General features: G+C 42.1%; 2 protein-coding genes across 2 annotated transcripts; both read right to left on the bottom strand.

Moving 5' to 3' along the window:
* Positions 1-13,988: 13,988 nt before the first annotated feature.
* LOC131687199 (uncharacterized) lies at positions 13,989-17,660 on the bottom strand. Its single transcript, XM_058971251.1, has one exon. The coding sequence runs from the start codon at positions 17,658-17,660 to the stop codon at positions 13,989-13,991; it is 3,672 nt and encodes a 1,223-aa protein (XP_058827234.1).
* Positions 17,661-17,738: 78 nt separating this feature from the next.
* LOC131687198 (uncharacterized) lies at positions 17,739-19,370 on the bottom strand. Its single transcript, XM_058971250.1, has one exon. The coding sequence runs from the start codon at positions 19,368-19,370 to the stop codon at positions 17,739-17,741; it is 1,632 nt and encodes a 543-aa protein (XP_058827233.1).
* Between the last annotated feature and the right edge of the window lie 523 nt (positions 19,371-19,893).

Raw genomic sequence — 19,893 nt, 5'->3', positions numbered from 1 at the left:
TTTTAATGGAAAGCTGCTACCGGGATGTACTAACCGCTTCAGTAAAATGATTTTAACACCCGACCTTTTAACCCTACCAGCCTAGATAGATCCCAACGGGGGGATTTATACCTGATGTTTATATCTAAAAATGGTTTTATCTTCAAGATTGTCCCGCTAGCGGGTCAACATCGTATGCATAATAATCCGGTAATCCCATCAAGCTATTAAAAGCGACACTATCGGTAACATTTAAAGTTGCACCATCTAAGTCGGATATATGATTGTTGTTGTTTGGTGGTGACATCGGGTATTGTTGAGTTTTAGATATAAGTTTAAACTGAACTTACTGAAATTCCTCCAATATTAAAGTAGCGTAAATATTTGGGTGGTCCACAGATTGTTGGATTGGACATCCACATCTGCCTGTTAAATATTATTTGTTGTATGGAAAAATATCCTGATGAATATATTCTGAATGGATCAAACACTGTCTTCACTGCTTAAATATGTATGCCTAGTTTTAAGACTCTTTAAAGCGAGATTGAGTCCAAATCTCGACAAACATATTATTACGGCCTAAAAGCCAACTGTCAGAATCCACTTTGAATGGAAATTCCGGACAAACCGTTACATGCCAATCACAGATGTTGGTAGTAAACGAAAGAGAAAAGTTTTCTCTTTCATAAACTGTTGTGAACTGTGTTCAGCTAGTAACGGTTTGTCCGGAATTTCCATTAAAAGTGGATTTCGACAGTTGGCTTTTAGGCCGAAATCATATGTTTGTCGAGAAATAAGCTAAAATTCGTTGTCGACCGTTTCCGATTCAGATGATACGCTTTACGCTTTATCTGTATAGTAGACTTTCCAAGTAATAATCCAAATGCTGTTTGGTTTTATTCTTGTTTTATGGCTGTTTCATCAAAATTTGACTAAGTATATCAGTTTTTATCATTCCTTTGGTAGGCATACGTAGACTTATTCGATTAACAGTTTTTAGTGTACTTCAAGAACATATCTTATCTGGTATTTGAAGCGACAGTTAAGCTTGCGTCTGAATGGAAAGATATTCATCTATCAGGAATATTAATTAACCTGGATCAATTAACCGGATCCTAGAATTTCCGTAACCAGCCTTAGTATGCCCACATTTTTTCAATGTAGAATGCATTTACGCACTGACCCAGTACACGTGCTTAGTAGTTGCCAAGCTACCACACGGAAATGTACTGAAGGGTCTGGCTCGGCCAGGACTAAACTACCTAACGGGTAATACCGACTAAGCTCCATTGGGCTCCGCCATCTTTCTCCCAGGAACTACCACCCGGCATTACTTCTGGGGGGATGGCAGTACTTAATTTACTAACTCACTCTCGCTCACACACGCACACATCCAGTATGAGGCTTACTTGGGTGCTCGCTCTGACACTTTATGTGAGGCTTATACTTGGGTGATACCGTGCGGTAGGCAGATATCACTCTGAAACACATCAAGCGGTAGGTGCTCTCCAGTTTCCGAAGGTAACTGGTAGTGTTTTTTTGGTTCAGTGTACTCCTACCGATTAGTTGTTTACAAAAATCGCTCCAACTATTTTTACTTTTTGACGAGATGTGTGAAGTTTTTATCGTTGTCTGTCGTGTTAATTGACTGAGAATTTTGTTTTTAACATTGTTATTGTGCAGTGTGAAAGTGTCTCCTGTTTGATTTTGTGTTGCGAAAAAATCAGCGAAGAACGCAATTGAGTGAACTTCTGTGATTTAACCACCAAAACTTTCCACCGAGCGCAGCGCCATCTATATTTCATTGTTTGCATTCTCAGATCGGCACGCATTATGGCAAGTGCATGCGATCACTGCGCGAAAACCGTCAAATCGGATGAACACTTTATCGAAATATGGTACATATACAATGTGGGAAACAACTTAACAAGCCGTTTTTGAAAAAAATTGCGTGAAACCCAAATTTATTTTGGATGTGCAATAAATGTGTCAAGCTGATGAAGTTTGCTCGTTTTCGCGTCACCGTTTCTTCACTGTGATGTGTTATCGCTGCTATCGCTGGGAAAACGGATGACGTCTGTGCTGAACTAAAGGCCGAGTTATCCAAAAATAACCAGCAAATTTCGCGTCTCGCTAGAAAGGTTTCAACAGCTACTCCAGTCCGGCCAAACTCCGGTACCTCTCGACCACCTCAGAAACGTGGTCGCGAGGATGGCCCTGATCCGAGCAATATTCTTGTTGGTGGTAGAAAGTTAGTCGACAATAGCAACATTGTTACGGTTCCACCTCCCGCGCTGTTGCTCTGGATGTATTTTCCCGCTTTCATCCTAGCGTTAGCAAAGAGACTGTCGAAAAAATGTCTAAAGGACTAAATTGTAACGATGAGATAAAGGTTATTCCGCTTGTTAAAAAAGGCATAGACGTCAGTACTTTGAACTTCATATCCTTCAAAGTTAGAGTTCACCCAAAGTACCGTGATGCAGCTCTTGGCCCTGACACATGGCCGTAAGGCATACTGTTCAGGGAATTTGAAGACAGCCGTACCCAGGACATTTGAATCCCGCCCACTGATTTTCCACCGCCTCCAGAAGAAGCATGTACTTCTCTAATGCAACCCGGCCCATCAATGGACTCCGCAACGATTGGCCATGCCACTATACCAAGCTACACCTCCCTTGTGAAGGAGTATCGATGCCGATCGCATACTGGGATGCAACGCAGTTGGTACTATGGAAGCCCTCGATCCCCCCGCTACAGTCGAGCCCTTGCCGCTAGCGTTCAGCAGTCGTCCCGGTGTGGGTGGAGATAGGGTCTTCCAAGCCTCTTTTCTCGGCAAGTATTATACAAATTGTAATGATATAACGGTTGAACCGAATCACGCTTCTAGTTCATCGTACGACTCTCGCTGTAAGCTGCTACCACCCGTTCCTGCTCTCCACATTCCGCCACCGGGTTTCAACGCATACTGGAACGCACCGCAGTTGGCACTATGGAAGCCCTCGATTTCCCCGCCACAGTCGAGCACTTGCAGCCAGCGATCATCAGTCGTCCCGGTCCTGTGTGTGGGATGGGTGAAAGGTCCTTCCAACCTGCCGCTAATGGCAAGTATACATCTGTTCCGAACACTTCAAGCGCTGTTGTATTCTTCGCTTCCAGTTTTTTGCCTTTTGCTCCGACATCTTGTTATCAGATGCCAACCATTTCTCTCGACGACGACGGTAGTCGTATTTTGGAGCGCGACGCAGTTGATTCGGGATGCCTCGAATCCCTCTCCACAGTCGACCAAGCGACCGTGAACCGTTCCGATACTGTTCGTGGGATCGACGAAAGGATCTTACTACACGGCAACATGGCTTCGCTCTCTGCTGTACCTGATCCGCCCTCCAACAATATCGAGGTTTACTACCAGAATGTTGGTGGCTTAAATTCATCAACGGACAGCTATTTGCTCGCGACCACGGGTTGCTGTTACGACGTTATCGCATTGAACAAGACTTGGCTCGACAACCGTACTCTGTCTCGCCAGGTCTTTGGTTCAACATTTGAAGTCTACCGCTGTGACCGAAATGCCCTCAATAGCCACAAGACAGTGGTGGTGTGCTTATCGCCGTTCGCCGTGGTATAAAAGCCCGAGTGATCAACGATGACCGGTGGGCGAGCTCCGAGGAAGTGTGAATATCAGTGAAACTCGCCGATCGCAATCTGTTCCTGTGTGTTGTGTATTTTCCACCTGACAGAATTCGTGATTCCAGCTTGATCGATGTACATCTTTCCTCCGTTTCTTTTATCGCCTCGATCGCCGCCCCGTCTGATGACATTGTTATACTGGGCGACTTCAACTTACCTGGCTTGACGTGGTGCCTGGCAAGTAATGGTTTTCTAGGATAGGATAACGAAAAATCTGCGCTCATTAACAATGCCAGTTGTATTTTGGACAACTACTACATGTTCGAATGATGTAAAACATATTAAAATTGATGTAACATTAGTCTAGTTTGCGGGTCTGGATCACTAATGATCAGTCAAAGCAGCTTTGACCACATTGGCCACCTATGACGGTTCATGACGCCCCCGGGGAACCCGCCAGATTCCTAAGCTAATTTCACACCCATTCCCCAACGAATTCTCTACCGATTTTTACAAACTTGATTTTAAATGAAAGATACAGTAATACCATTAACTGCTGCTGAATTTCATTCGGTTCTGACTCTTGCTTCCGGAGTTACAGGGGTGGGAGGAAACTTTAGTCTCAGAACCACGTCATACATAAGGTTCCATAATACCGGGCCCAGAATCGAACCTTGCGGGACTCCTGCGGTAATTCGAATGCTTCTCTGACCGGCATCGGTCTCGTATAATAGTACACGGTTCTGGAAGTAGCTTTCCAAGATCCGGTACAGACCCACCGGTAGGCTAAGCCGACGTAACGAGAGCGCGATTCCCAGCTTGCGCTGTTGAATTCTTCACATCAAGTGTCACTAACGCACAGTATCGAATACCTCGCCTTTTCCGTTGGATCGCTATCTCGGTGGTCTTTACCACTGAGTTGATAGCGTCCACCGTCCGTCCCTTTACCCTTTCGAAAACCAAGCTGATTGCTTGACAGGCCGTCCGTGCCTTCTGAGTACGGGGTTAGCCTGTTGAGGATGATCCTCTCAAGCAGTTTGCCCGTCGTGTCTATCAGGCAAATTGGTCTGTACGCCGATGGGTCGCCCGGCGGTTCCCCGACCTTCGGCAACAGTACCAACTTCTGCCTTTTCCATCTATCGGGAAAACAGCACTTGTCAAGGCATCCCTTCATAGCAAACCTGAACATGTTCGGATTCGCTATGATTGCTGCCTTGAGAGCGCTGTTTGGAACTCTATCAGGCCCTTGAGCTTTGTTCGTTGCTAGGGAATTAGCCACTTCAAGTAACTCTTCATTCGTCACCGGAGTCACCATTTCGGCCGCACCCACAATTCCTTGCGACGCAAGAGGCCAGGGACTTGTGGCTCGAGACGGGAAGAGTACTTCGATAATCCTCGCCAACCGGTCCGATGACCGTTCGGGGGGTGAAGAGCTCTCTTTGATCTTAGCCATCACGATCCTGTAGGCGTCACGCCACGGATTCGCGTTGGTACCCTCGCACAGGTTGTCGAACCACGCTCTCTTGCTGCTCTTAATGGCCTTATTAAGGGCCAATTTCGCAGCTCGAAACACTTCACGGCGGGCCGCTCTTACCTCCTCGGTGCGGGCTCGTTGCGTGCTACGTCTAGCTTTGAGGCAGGCTGATTGCAGGGCTGCAATCTCGGCACTCCATCAATATACCGGGCGTTTTCCATTTCTTGGTAGGGTTTTCCTCGGCATGGTGGCGTCGCACGCGCGTGATGGTATAGCTACCAGCGCATCCCCGTTTAGACTGTCGGTGTTGGCCTCCAGTCCCAGGGCCGCGGTGAAAACTTCGCTGTCAAAGTGGTTGGTTTTCCACCTGCGTACCTGGCAGGGATCACATGTGTCTAGATTACTATAAATGTAACTGAATAAATGGGATGAAGACGCAACACAATCAAACTGGATTGTATCAAATACTTCAAGGCAATCTAAACTGGTCACAACTTCCAACAAGCGAGTTACGGAAAAATGCTAAACTTAAATAAAAAAAATCACTAGGCATTGTTATTGAGCTACTGGTAGAAAACTACCCGGTCGGATATTATTTAAAAAACGTGTTTAATCCACCTAACAGTGTGATGAGACATTTCTTATAACTCTTATCACTCTTCGGATATTATATCGTTTGAGAGCATTTAGAACTTGATGCTTCGCGATGTTTTTGATAACACATACTACATGGGTTAGTGGCAGGACATACCAACGAATTATTGTTAATGCTCTGTTAATAAAATATCTATATTGTGGTGGGAAAACTGAATTTTCCTAAAGGGGTTATATATTGTACTGAAACAAAAAAAAACGATTTTTTTTAATCGATTTGAAGTTTATATTTTACTCAAATTTCCAACGCGACTGAGAACTAAGAAATCAACGCTTTTTCTTGAAAAGGGCGATACTAGCAGTGATACCATTCAAAGAAAATCAACAGTGTATATTTCCAGACTTGGTTTGATTTCCTATTTAAGAACTATTTTTTTTTGCATCCTAGATTGCATGATTCAGTGATCGAAACCCGAAACTTCATAAAGTATTTGAAATTATTAAATGAAAATTTGTTTTTGCTATTGAAATTGACAAAATGATAGTATCGCCCCTTTGGCGATTGTTTACTTTTTCGGTCCCATCTATCAGCAATGATTCAGCATTGAAGTATCGCCCTTACGTTTTTAACAATAACTACCGTTTTACACCACCGATTCCGTCCGGGTTTTTTCAATAGAGATCATTGTTACTATTTACAGCTGGTATCAGTTTGATAATTTTAAAAAATACGAAAATAACAGTTTCGCCTCTAAACTGCTAGCAAAAAAGTATCGCCCTGTTTATTTGCATGGAGCGTGGAGGGCGAAACTTTAAATAAACAAACAAAAATACAGTTTCGCCTGTTATACTTTTTGCTGTATCGCAGTATCGTAGAATCCAAATTTTTAGGTTAATTTGTTGCGTTTCAAAGCCCTCATTCGCATGTAAGAAAAAAGCCCTATGTTTACATTTGTAAGTATCGCCCTTTTCACAAAAAAAGCGTTGAAATAAAATCGCAGCTCCTGATATCACGCTATCTCTGAAGTACATGCGTGCATAGTTTCAAATTTTGCTTCGACATCGACTTTTTCTAAAGGTGACTTCCCAGTAGTATTCTTGATTTGAATTATTATCGCTAATCCTAATGCAAAAGAACAAATAAAAATCTCACGAAAACGAACCGTTTGGGAAAATCATCATCATTACTGGAATGTTCATTTTCACGAAACTTTTCGATAACAGGAAAAAATGACCCCTATCGGCCCACCTCTGCGTCGATTCCTAGTCTCACCAGGAGTACTTGCACCAAATTTGAAGCAAATCGGACAAGTCTAACTACCGGACCAACGGGCCTGAAGTTTGTATCGGAATTTTCAATAATTTACATGGAGAAAACCCACCAGCATGCATTTTCGCCGCTAGGTGGCACTGTATGCATCGTATTATCACTGTAAGTGAAAATAATAAGTATAATTGAATTGTCTACAACTTAGTCGAAGACTGCAAGTAAATCCGACTTTGTTAAAAGAAGTTATTAAACTTTTAACGAAGTGATGTCTGAGTCAGTTTTGCATGGGGCCTAATAGTGCATGGTTGTGTATCAGTACTCGATTCACACGAACTAAACATTTTTGTGAAATAATCGTTAGGTTTAGCTCAATGGTATGTTCAGAAGAATTATAGTAAATAATACGAGTCATGCTTTGATTAGAAAATTTTAGTTCCACCTGTTACCGCATAGAGGGCGCCAACACTAACTTTTCAACGGAGAGAGAACTAAAATTTTCTAACCAAAACATAACTCGTATTATTTACTATAATTCTTGTAAACATACTATTCGGCTAAATCTAACCATTATTTCACAAAAATATATAGTTCGCGGGACTCGAGTACTGATACACAACCATGCACTGCTAGGCCCCATGCAAAACTGACTCAGACATCGCTTCGTTAAAAGTTTAATAACTTCTTTTAACATAGCCGGATTTACTAGCAGTCTTCGACTAAGTTGTAGATAATTAAAATATCTTTCTTATTTTCACTTACAGTGATAATACGATGTACACAGTGCCCCCTAGCGGCGAAAATACGAGCTAGTGAGTTTTCTTCATGTAAATTGTTGAAAAATCCAATATAAACTTCAGGCACGTTGGTCCGGTAGTTAGACTTGTCCGATTTGCTTCAAATTTGGTACAAGTACTCCTGGTGGGACTAGGAATCGACTCAGGGGTGGGCCGATTGAGTTTTCAAAAATTCATCATTTTTCTGGGCAGTCTAGTTCACAGTGCTCTAAAAATCTAGCGAAATCGTCTTAGGGCACCAGCGGGTCTGTAAAGAATACTAAAAATTAATTTCTATTCCATAATTTTCAGTTCAGCAATTCGAGAGATCGTGCTCACCGCAAGCCATGAAAAATAGACTACGTTGTGAAGCGATGGTCACTATTTATTAAAAAATCACGGTTGAATAAAAAATAAAACTATTAAAAAATTTCAAATAGTTTATAATTTTCACAAACTTATTAGGAAAAATTGTTTAATAAGCTTTCGTAATATTGTGTAGGAAAAAAGCTGAAAATTTGAAAAGAAATCTGAGGATTATGATTGATTACAGAACTCTGGAATTTTCTATTGGAATGTTTTCAGGCAGGAATTTGATATTGATGCTATTAGACAACTGTGAAATCAAGACCAATAGATCAGTTACATATCAGGACCCCATTCCGACAATTTATCAAAAGTCCTCATGATGTTTACAACAACAGGTTATCAATCTACGGATCAGATAATTGTTATTGTAATATTGAATTAAATCAGTCAACATCAATAAATGTTCAACTCCAATCCAATATTTTTTTTTGTGTGGTGGGGGGGGGCTGTATGGTGTTAAACCCCAAAACCTTCTCTTGGCTACGCCGTTGCTTGGAGTTATTTTTTTCGCTTTTCATTTTCCGAAAGGTTTCAGATCGATCCGATGGTCATAAGTTAGAAAAATTGCAGTCAGAAGGTTCGCACAAATGAACATTTTTGCACTGATAAGTTATCAAGTTCCTTCCAGACAACTTGGAAATGTTCGGTGATTATTTCTAGCGGTTGTAGATAGAAAAATGAAATACAAAATTCGATTTATCGAAATAATGTTTGGCTTATTTCAATGGATTATTACTATATTGAACAATAAATAGGCGACGGAGAGTAATCCACAAACAACAAGCCATAACTTTTTAAGTATTCAAAATAGATATTTGAAGTCTTCAGTAAAGTTATTCGCAAAAGTAAGAGCTACAAATTTGCTGAAGGCATCATTTCGATATAATCATTTCCAAGAAAATTTGTGAAAATATCTCACTCATAGGGGGATTAATTAGCAAAAGCACAATACCAAAAGAAAGGGCATATTACCTCCATTATATTTTCCGAAGATAAAATTGACCTAAAATAAGCCGTTTTGGCGTTAATAATAGATTACATGTTTTTGGTCATATTTCTGGCAATGGGAAATGATAAAAATCTTTCGTCCGCATTTAATGTTAAATATCTCTTTTGATAATAGTCCGATTTCAACAATCTATAGCTTGTTCGAAAGGTATTCGTTAAATCTGTCTAAAAACATATAAATTGTTAATCTATATTGTCAATTCCGGCAGATAATTTAAACAAACTGCAAAAAACGCCATTTTTACGCATTCAAACATTTATATCTTGGAAACGAAACATCAGAATCAAAAACAAATTAATAGCGTTCATACTGTTTTTTAGTTCTTTCATTTAAAATTGGTTTGGATAAGATCGGTTCAGCCATTGCTGAGAAACACGAATGAGAATTTGTCCGTTACATACACACACAGACACACACACACACACACACACACACACACACACACACACACACACAGACATTGTCCCAAATCGTCGAGCTGAGTCGATTGGTATATAAGACTCGGCCCTCCGGGCCTCGGAAAAAATCTTGAAAGTTTGAGCGAATTCTATACATTTCTTTTATAAGAAATGTAAAAAGATAAATTGAAGTCAAACAGAACTCTGTCGGTTTTGTGGCTGTGATATGGAGATCTCTCAACATTTGCTCTCTCTCTCTCTCTCTCTCTCTATATATATATATATATATATATATATATATATATATATATATATATATATATATATATATATATATATATATATATATATATATATATATATATATATATATATATATATATATATATATATATATATATATATATATATATATATATATATATATATATATATATATATATATATATATATATATATATATATATATATATATATATATATATATATATATATATATATATATATATATATCCGTGAGGACATAAGCTCTTTAACATTTCTGAAGACTATATTGTTCTTTAATTACAAAAGCTGGTAGTAAACTTCGCTCTTCAAGGGGTGTTAATCAGTATATTTACATCTCCAAAATGATTGATTCATCATAAAACATCCCAGAAAACATAATTGTTGTACATTGTACGGGCTTCACGTCAATAATTTATCGCATGTTTCGGTAAAAAACACGTGTGGTGTTTAGTATATTTATGCATTAGATGGAAAATGCCCACCCACCAGTCCCGTGAACATTTATTCACAATAAATACATCAAAGGGATACTGTGCTGCATTCCTTCCTATCAAGAAAAACTTAGTTCGAAATATTTTTTCTCCACTAAGAGGACCACGGTGTTCCTAAAACCGTTATTAACTAAAAAAAATGACCATAAATTTGGCATACGGCATTCGAAAGATACAGTATCCAAGCATCTTCTCAGTGAATTTCAAAATGATCCATCGAGGGATTCGAGAGATATGGCGATTTGAAGTTTTATGATACGTTTCATAAGGCTACCAGCAAACACCCACGGGTTTGGTCCAATCTCCATAAACAAAAAAATATTTGTCTACTTATTTAGTACATGGCATTCGAAAAATATAGTAATCAAGTATATCCCTCGCAAGTTTGAAAATATTTTATTGACGGAATCGAAATTTATAACGGTTTGGATGTGGTATGCGGTCATAGATGGGTTTTCTTCCAGACTTCAAGCATGAATCCATGTTTCGTTTATACGTGTCGCGGTTTTTAAAGGAAACCCTTGCGATTTAATTACATAAAAATAATGTACAAATGGTGTTATTTATATAGTGCACTGAAAAAATATGAAAATAGGGTTGTCTACCAAACGTTAAATATAATGTGTAATTTAAAAAAAAATTAATGAAAGTTGGAATGTACTTCAAAAGGCCATATCTCAATGGTATGTTGACTGATTCTAATTATTTTTTCATTATTGAACAGGTAGACGTTTCATCGTTAATTTTCATCAAGAAGAATATAAAATAGAGTTGGCTACTTCAAATAATAGACAACTTAATTATCCTCAACTATATGTATTATCACTATTTAGTAAATATCTTTATATTCAAAGCGACGACCTATCAATTTCTATACATTAGTTGAATGCAACAAACGCAAACTACAAATCATGGAAAAATAAAACCATAAATTCAATATATATATATATATATATATATATATATATATATATATATATATATATATATATATATATATATATATATATATATATATATATATATATATATATATATATATATATATATATATATATATATATATATATATATATATATATATATATATATATATATATATATATATATATATATATATATATATATATATTCAAAAATATGAAGGTATTTGCTGATTCAGATCAATTTATGTCATGATACGGTTTTTGTTAGAAATTTTGTACAATTGTGATTCGCTGGTTGGGTTGACAGATGTTAAAACTGGGGGATGTTATTAGTAGGGGGATCAAAGGGGATGTTATTAGTACAAGTTCATCTGCTCATATCTCTAATTATTGTCAGTTTTATTGTCGAATTGAATTTAACATGAGAATTTGACATTCAGATGTCGACAATGGACCAACTAGCGGAGGTACAACTAAAAAGCGGCTCCTGTTAAAAATTGAGCGACCAGCGAATCACGACTGTGTTAGTTTTAACATTTCATATATCCATAATTTGTAGTAAACAGCAATTGCAATCAACTAGTATATAAAAATTGATAATAAGGCCGCTATTTTTAATACAAAAATAATCACTAAATAAATATAATACATATAGTTGAGACCAATTATATTGTCTATTTATTTACGTAGACAACTCTATTTTATATTCTTCTTGATGAAAATTAACGATGAAACGTCTACCTGTTCAATAATGAAAAAATAATTAGAATCAGTCAACATACCATTGATATATGGCCTTTTGAAGTAAACATTCCAACTTTCATCTATTTTTTTTAATTTACACATTATATTTAACGTTTGGTAGACAACCCTATTTTCATATTTTTTTCAGTGCACCATATAAATAACACCATTTGTACATTATATTTATGTAATTAAATAGCAAGGGTTTCCTTTAAAAATCGCGACACGTATAAACGATCTAAATAGTCAATGGACAAACATGGATTCACGCTTGACGTCTGGTAGAAAACCCATCTATGACCGCATACCACATCCAAACCGTTATAACTTTCGATTCCGTCAATGAAATATTTTCAAACTTGCAAGGTGTTCGCGCGCGCAAGTCTGGATTCTTCGGACACTTCTAAACACTTTCAATTTTATAAACGAAAAAATACACTTTATTGCGCGAACTAAAAAACGTATTTTTTAGCGAACGAAAGACGTGTGTATCACGCGACGGTTTATTTGATCTGATTTATCCCTTCTACATATAAAGATCAGCTGGCCGGCTGACGGGTAAAGCACAACGGCAAAAGGCCTGTTCGCCCTGGATCGGTTACTACCTGCACTCGTGTAGTGAAACAAACCAAGAAATGGTATGGGAAGGAGTGAGATCGCACTGATCGCAGATTGTGGATCATATTGGGGATGCACAAGATTCCCTGATTCTGACCTTCGTTTCTCGCTCGATCATATGCCGGCCGCCTTGGAATCTACTAGATTGCAATACTATAGCTATCCTATTCTGCCTACATCTATATGAGTTCAATTTTGTTTTGATTAACTTCGCTTACAACTAGTTCAAAAATGATACATAATATATTTGGTTCTGTTGATATTTCTGGAATCGTCAACCTTGACCGAGTTTCGAAGTTGCTTATATACTGCTGTTACTGCTGCTGAGGTCTGCATCTGACCTATCTATAGTGATTTTGCTATTCTGCTTCCTGGATGACCTTGACACAGATAAACAGCTGATGTTGTGTCTGGCTGTCGATTGTGTATTTGACTGCTGGTCGCTAGTACTGGATCGGCTGCTGCTACGTTGACAATCTGCATGTCGACTGCATTGGAACTGCTGCGTGTATTTGATCGCCGCTTGCTCGCGGGTAACAAACATCTTGGTGCATCATCGGTGGTGATTAACTTGCTGGATTATCTCGTTGATCTGCTTTCAGGTATGATTGATGGACCGGTGGACTTGCAGGATGGACATCGGGTTGAACAGCGGGTCTGAGCCGCCGACTGGCTGGTGGAATGATGTTGGTGGGCGTCTGATTCAGCGGGCCTGTGCCGCCGACTGGCTGACTGGTTGTCTTCGATGGTGGTGATATGCTGGAACATACATAGGAAACTTTTTAAGAGGAAAATGATTACAATAAAAAGACTTCCCTGGAACGGAGGCCCCTTGGCCTCCGCAATCGCCCTTTGGCGACGACGACCAGCATCTGTTTTTGTGATTTCTTCAGGTGACATTCCTTGGCATCTTTGAGATATCCTAGGGTGCAGATCCATCTACGACGACTGCGACGAAGCCGCTACGTTGGTGAGACCGACTGGCGAGCTGGCCATGCCCGCTGACGATCGCGGCGTAGGGCGGGAAGGTTGAAGTGCGCACTTCCTCCTTTGAAAACGAATTTGATGATGTACCTCGAAATAGCCAAGCGTGTTTCTTGAATTAGAAGTTTGTTCGAACGAAGCGCGGCCGTGAGCACGCGCAGGCGCTGAGCGCCAATGTGGTTGACAGATCAACCGTACTGGAACTTTCTCGTACAAACAGATGCAGCATGCATACAATATAAACCACCACCGAAACAACACAGTTACCTTAACTGATGATGAACAGCTTGAATAAGCGTTCGGAGCAACGGGAATACCGGAAGCTCAAGGATCAAGACGGAGTGTGACTGGGAAAAAGACATTTCATTAGCTTTTTGAAATTCAAAGAAATACAAAACTTAACTGGTGTGCGGAGGCCTCCTGGCCTCCGCCGATGAAGGAGTCCTAGTCCTCCTCGGTTGGTAAAGAAATATTGTCGCGGATGGGTAGCACGCATATCTTCGAGATTGCTCGTTGGTAGCTACCATCCTTTGTTCGTACTTTAACCACTCGTACATTCCCATCTGGACCTGTTTGAATCTCCGTCACACGCGCTAGGTGCCATTTCAACGGAGGTAAATTTTCTTCTTTGAGAACAACCATAGTGCCCACACGTATGTTGTCTCTTTGGCGTGTCCACTTCGTCCTATTGTGCAGATTCGACAAATACTGCGTCGACCATTTTTTCCACAGAACCTGTGTGAATCGCTGTGCCTTTTGCCAGACGGACAGCCGATTTTCCGGGATCTCTCCAAGATCTGGTTCCGGAATTGCCATTAAGGGTCGCTGTATTAGAAAATGTCCTGGTGTCAGAGCTTCAAAATCGTCTGGATCGTTGCTAACGGGGGTGAGCGGTCGTGAGTTCAGAATCGCCTCAATCTGAATCAAGACTGTCTGCATTTCGTCGTACACCAAGGTATGCAAGCCAATCGTACGTTTGAAGAGTGTCTTAAACGATTTGACAGCGGATTCCCATAGCCCGCCGAAGTTAGGAGAACGTGCTGGAATGAACCGAAACTCAATTCTGTCGTCTGCCGCCTCCTTTGCGACAGTGTTCTGGAACTGTTGGTTGTGAAACAGCTTGCGAAGTTCATCCAGCTCTCGTTTTGCACCAACAAAATTCTTTGCGTTGTCACACATTATCAGCTCGGGTTTTCCACGTCGAGCCGAGAAGCGCTTCAACGATGCTAGGAAGGCCTGCGTCGTAAGATCCGCGGCTATCTCTAAGTGTATCGCCTTGGTAGTAAGGCAAATGTAGACTGCGACGAAACATTTTACAGGCCGGCAACGACGATGTGGATAGACCACTGAAAATGGTCCGCAGTAATCAACTCCGACTCTTTGAAACGGCGAACAGGGAGTTACTCTTTCAGCCGGGAGATCGGCCATAATCTGGTCCTGAACCTTTGGTCGAACTCGAAAACAAGCGACGCACTCGTGGATTACCTGTCGCACCAAGTTCCTGGTGTACACTGGCCAGAATCGCTCTCGCATTGCCGAAATTAACAGCTGCTGTCCCGCATGAAATAGTTTCCGATGGTAGTGAGTAACTACGATTTTCGTCAGCGGGTGATGTGGGTCGAGAATGTACGGATGCTTGCGATTCGGTGAAACTGATGCATGTCGTAACCGGCCACCAACACACATCATGCCTTTATTGAGAATCGGCTTTAGTGACACAATGTGCGACGAGTCCCGCACGTGGGTTCGCTTGGACAAATCAGCAAGTTCTTGTGGAAAGCTTTCTTCTTGCGCAAGCCGAACCAATGCTCGCAGTGCATCGTCAAGCTCAGACGATGTGATCGGCCCATACCTTCTACAGTTGCGGTTGACAGCTTGTGCGTTGAACCGGAAACGGCGAATATAAGCCGTAATGCGAACTAACTCCGACAGTGACGATCGTAGGTTGAAGATCTCACTGGGAGTGCTTGCCTGAAGGACTAACGTGGTGGTTTTCTCCTCCAAGTCAGCTGATACAATGTCTTCTTCTCTAATCTGGCGGGACTGAGGGCGATAGGCTTCTTCCAATAGCAACCAGCGAGGTCCGTCAAACCAAACATATTGGTACTGAAGCTGTGCTGGGATCATCCCACGCGAAACTAAGTCTGCTGGATTTTCTACACCTGCGACGTGATTCCAGGTACCTTCCTTCGTGATATGCTGGATCTCGGAAACTCGATTAGCGACGAATTGCTTCCATCTTGATGGCGATGACGAAAGCCAGCACTTAACGATCATCGAATCCGTCCAAAAGAATGATCTAACGGAGATGCGGAGACTTTGTACGACCTTTTCGTACAAGTGAGCGAGCAACAGTGCTGACGACAACTCCAAGCGAGGTATGGACTGCCTTTTCTTTTTCTTCTTCAGGTTTTCAAGTGGAGCAACCCGCGATTTGGATGTCAGCAGCCGCACGGTTACAGATCCAGTCTCTGTAACTGTCCTAATATAAATACAGGCTCCGTAAGCTGCTTCAGAGGAGTCACAAAACCCATGTAGCTCCTCTGCTACAATGTTGCTAGATAGCCCAACCCACCGAGGAACAGAGAGGCTATCCAAACCAGCAAGGTTTCTCCGATACTCTTGCCAGTATTCCTGTAGCTCTGGCAGGAGAGGTTCGTCCCAAGAACACTCTTGTTTCCATAACTCTTGGATGAATATTTTTGCTTGAATAATAACAGGCCCCACGAGACCTAATGGGTCAAACAGTCGGGAGACGTCTGAGAGCACTGTTCGTTTGGTGATTACAGCCGCGAAGTTCCAGGTTGGAATAGTGAATCGAAAGCTGTCGGTACTGGGTTCCCACACAAGTCCTAGCGTTTTGATGGTTGAACTAGACGAATCTAACTCTAGGATCGACCGATCGTCCCTCAACTGCTCAGGCACGTTCTGTAGGAGCTCCTTACTGTTGGAATTCCTCTTGCGAAGTGAAAATCCTGCTGACTGTAAAAGCTCGACCAGCTGTTGGATCAACTTCCTTCCATCCTTCACGTCGTCTACACCTGAGAGCATATCGTTCACGTAGAAGTCCTGCTTGAGCACCTTAGCAGCATCTGGATGCGTTTCTTCTCCTTCCTCGGCTAAACCTTGCAGGCATTTTGTGGCCAAATAAGGCGCAGACGCGGTACCGTACGTAACGGTCGTCAATTCGAAAGTACGGATTGGCTCTTCGATAGAATCTCTCCACAAGATCCGTTGTAGCGGTTGATCCGTTGCCTGAACTCGAACCATTCGGTACATCTTGGCGATGTCGGCTACTATTGCAAATCGGTGGATACGGAAGCGTAACGTGATACTGAGGAGGTCTTCCTGAACAACGGGACCGACCATCAAGCCGTCGTTCAAAGAAATGCCCGTAGATGTTCGACAAGAGCCATCGAAAACTACTCGGAGTTTCGTGGTGGTACTGTCCGGCTTTAGAACAGCGTGGTGCGGTAAATAAAATGTCTTCCCTGCGGCGGTATCATCGATGACCTCTTTCATGTGGCCGAGAGTTTGGTATTCGTGTATAAACTGGGAATACAGCGTCTTCAGGTCTGGGTTAGCTGCAAATCGTCGTTCGAGTCCCATGAACCGTTTGAGAGCAGTTGCCCTTGAATCTCCCAATTTGCTGATAACGTATTCCTTCTTTGGCAGTGCCACAACAAATCTGCCATTCTCGTCTCTTACTGTAGTCTCCTTGAAAAACTGTTCGCAGGTGGTTTCTTCGACGGAATTGGTGCTGGCGGTTCGACAGGTCTCCAATTCCCAAAATCTTGTGAGCTGCTCTTCGATTTCCGCCGTCGAGCACACGTGCACCAGTGAACATCGCTCGCTATTTGTACTGTTGGGAACTCTTCCCGAGACTATCCACCCAAACACCGTATTCTGCAGAGTCGGTCCTGATGGCGTAGCCTTTTGTCGTTCATCTTTCAGTAAGTCCATGTAATATTCAGCTCCGATAATCAAATCGACCGGACCAGGCTCGTGAAAACTGGGATCGGCTATCAACGTCGAATCCGGAAGATCCCACTCGGCCGGATTGCAACTCGTCGTCGGAAGTAACACAGTCAGCTTTGGCAGCACATGGAACTGCATCTCTTCAGTGAATGGCGAAATGATCCTAGACCTAGGACCGACCTCTGCACTAACTAATTTGGTGGAAACCGATCGAGCTTATCCAATCCCTTGAACCGACAAATACGTAGGAGTCTCACGGAACTGTAGCTTGCTCGCAAAACTGGCAGTCATTAGACAGTGCTGGGAACACGAGTCTAGCAGGGCTCGTGCCAGCGTCGCTCTACCAAAACGATCTTTGATTGTAACGAGAGCGGTAGACAGAAGTATGTTGTGTGTAGGTGTGATGGGGAGTGCGACATAATTTTGACTTGTGGTGGGCGTGTTGGTGGCTGGAGGTGTGTTGTTTGTGCGCTGCGAGCTGGCAGTGGTGGTGTGTGTGTGTTGGTTCGAATTGTGTTGCTTAGCCTTCGGCGGTCGCGATTGCTCGTCTTGTGTCGGAGGTTTCGGCTGCGAGTGTGGAACGGAGGATCTGGTTGGTCCATGCAGCATGGAATGGTGCTTCTGTTGACAATGACGGCAGACCCCTCTCTCGCAGGAATTTGCGTAATGTCCTGGACGCAGACAGTTTCGACACAGTCTGTGTTTAGCGACAGCCTCGACACGATCTGGAACGTTCATCCGTTGAAATGCAGAACACTGGAAAGCAGGATGCCACGAGTCACTGCAGAATGCGCATCTGTTTGACGTTTTCACCACTGTGTGACAGACAGCTGGTTTCGAGGAACGATGATCGACGAAGTTGGATTTAGCAGGAGCCACTGACTGGAGTACATCACAATGATTGCGCAAGAAGCCAAGCATAGCAGTATACGTGGGTACATCTTTTGAATTGTGATGAGTTTCCCACTGACGCAGCGTGGCGGAATCGAGTTTAGAACACAACATGTATGCGAGAATGGTGCTCCACTCGGAGGTGTTTTGCCCAATCTTGTCCAGCATCTGAAGGTTTTTCTCAAACTCACTAATGAGACTGTTGAGTTTTTCATTGCTCTCTCTCTTGAGCCCTTCTGTAGCGAACAGTGCGTCGAGATGAGCCTTCACAATCAACTTCTTGTTTTCATAACGGTTCGCTAACATTTCCCATGCAACGTTGTAGTTTACGGCTGACAAGCCCACAGAACTAATCTCCTGCAATGCGTCTCCTGATAACGATGATCTCAAGTAGGTGAAACGGTCCATGTCGATCAACTGAGGATTGTTGTGAATGAGACTTTGAAAGGTGTCGCGAAAAGTTACCCACTCGAAGATCTTACCACTGAACGACGGTAGACGGATTTCAGGTAGCTTCACTTTTGAAAATGTCGGCGTTGGGTGCACACCGAAAACATCATCTCCTGCAATTGATGAATGGGGACCTCTTTGTGATGGTGGCGTTGGTGGGGGTAAGAAATGTGGTAGCAAAGTCACAAGCGCCGCCTTCAGTGCGTAGAATCGATCACGAAATTCCTGCATAATACGATCATTTTCATCGTCCATATGTTCCAACGCCTCCTGCTTTAAGTCTGGGTCAGATTTAGCATGTTTCTGGACCTCAACATCTTCCAGCAGCAACTCAAGCTTACTCCGAACCACAAGAAAATCCTTAAAATCTTCCTCAAGTCCATGCAGCCGAAGGTTCACTTGCCCGCTATCAGTCTCCTGGTCGTATTTCTGGAGAAAATGTTGTACGCTGTCGAAAGCCTTCACTATCTGGTGTTCCCGCTTACGAAGAGATCTAAGTTCTGCCATTTTGAATCACTGCACTTGGCCTGCACTCACCACCCGTTCACAAAATTCAAACCGTTTAATTGAAACAGCCACTGCACTCTTTAAAAATAAATTGACTGATCGACTCGACGTTCCACATTATTAATTCGCGAAACCGAAAATTGACAGAAAAGCCAAACTGCAACAGAGGGAAACCAGACGGGAGGAAAGCAACAGGCAAAAAATCCAGCGGAACTTTCGAGACCAACTTTTATCAGGGACACACTTGCCAAAAACAAAATGCTCGCATAATCTTAATTATTTATTTTCCAGCCAACACAACATAACATGCGCCACATGCAAATGCGCCACCACACAAATATCATGCGCTATACTCCCTTTAATTCCGCTCGGAATCCCCGTCCGGGATAAATCTGCCGTTGCACGATGACCGCCTAATTGTTGTCGCCGCTGAATAGCTGCTGCAGAAACACGCGCTCCGATCCGCGATGGCGCCGAAGTCTTCTCACGATGGCATCAACTAGCGTCGAAAATGGTGATGCTC

Source organism: Topomyia yanbarensis, chromosome 3 (genome assembly GCF_030247195.1).
Source record: "Topomyia yanbarensis strain Yona2022 chromosome 3, ASM3024719v1, whole genome shotgun sequence".
Classification (NCBI taxonomy): Eukaryota; Metazoa; Arthropoda; class Insecta; order Diptera; family Culicidae; genus Topomyia; species Topomyia yanbarensis.
Note: the sequence above shows the minus strand (reverse complement) of the source record. Positions and strands in the feature narration are given on the sequence as shown.

Coding starts and splice junctions, on each gene's coding strand:
- LOC131687199 (XM_058971251.1), bottom strand. CDS start 17,660: ATGCAGTTCCATGTGCTGCCAAAGCTGACTGTGTTACTTCCGACGACG.
- LOC131687198 (XM_058971250.1), bottom strand. CDS start 19,370: ATGGCAGAACTTAGATCTCTTCGTAAGCGGGAACACCAGATAGTGAAG.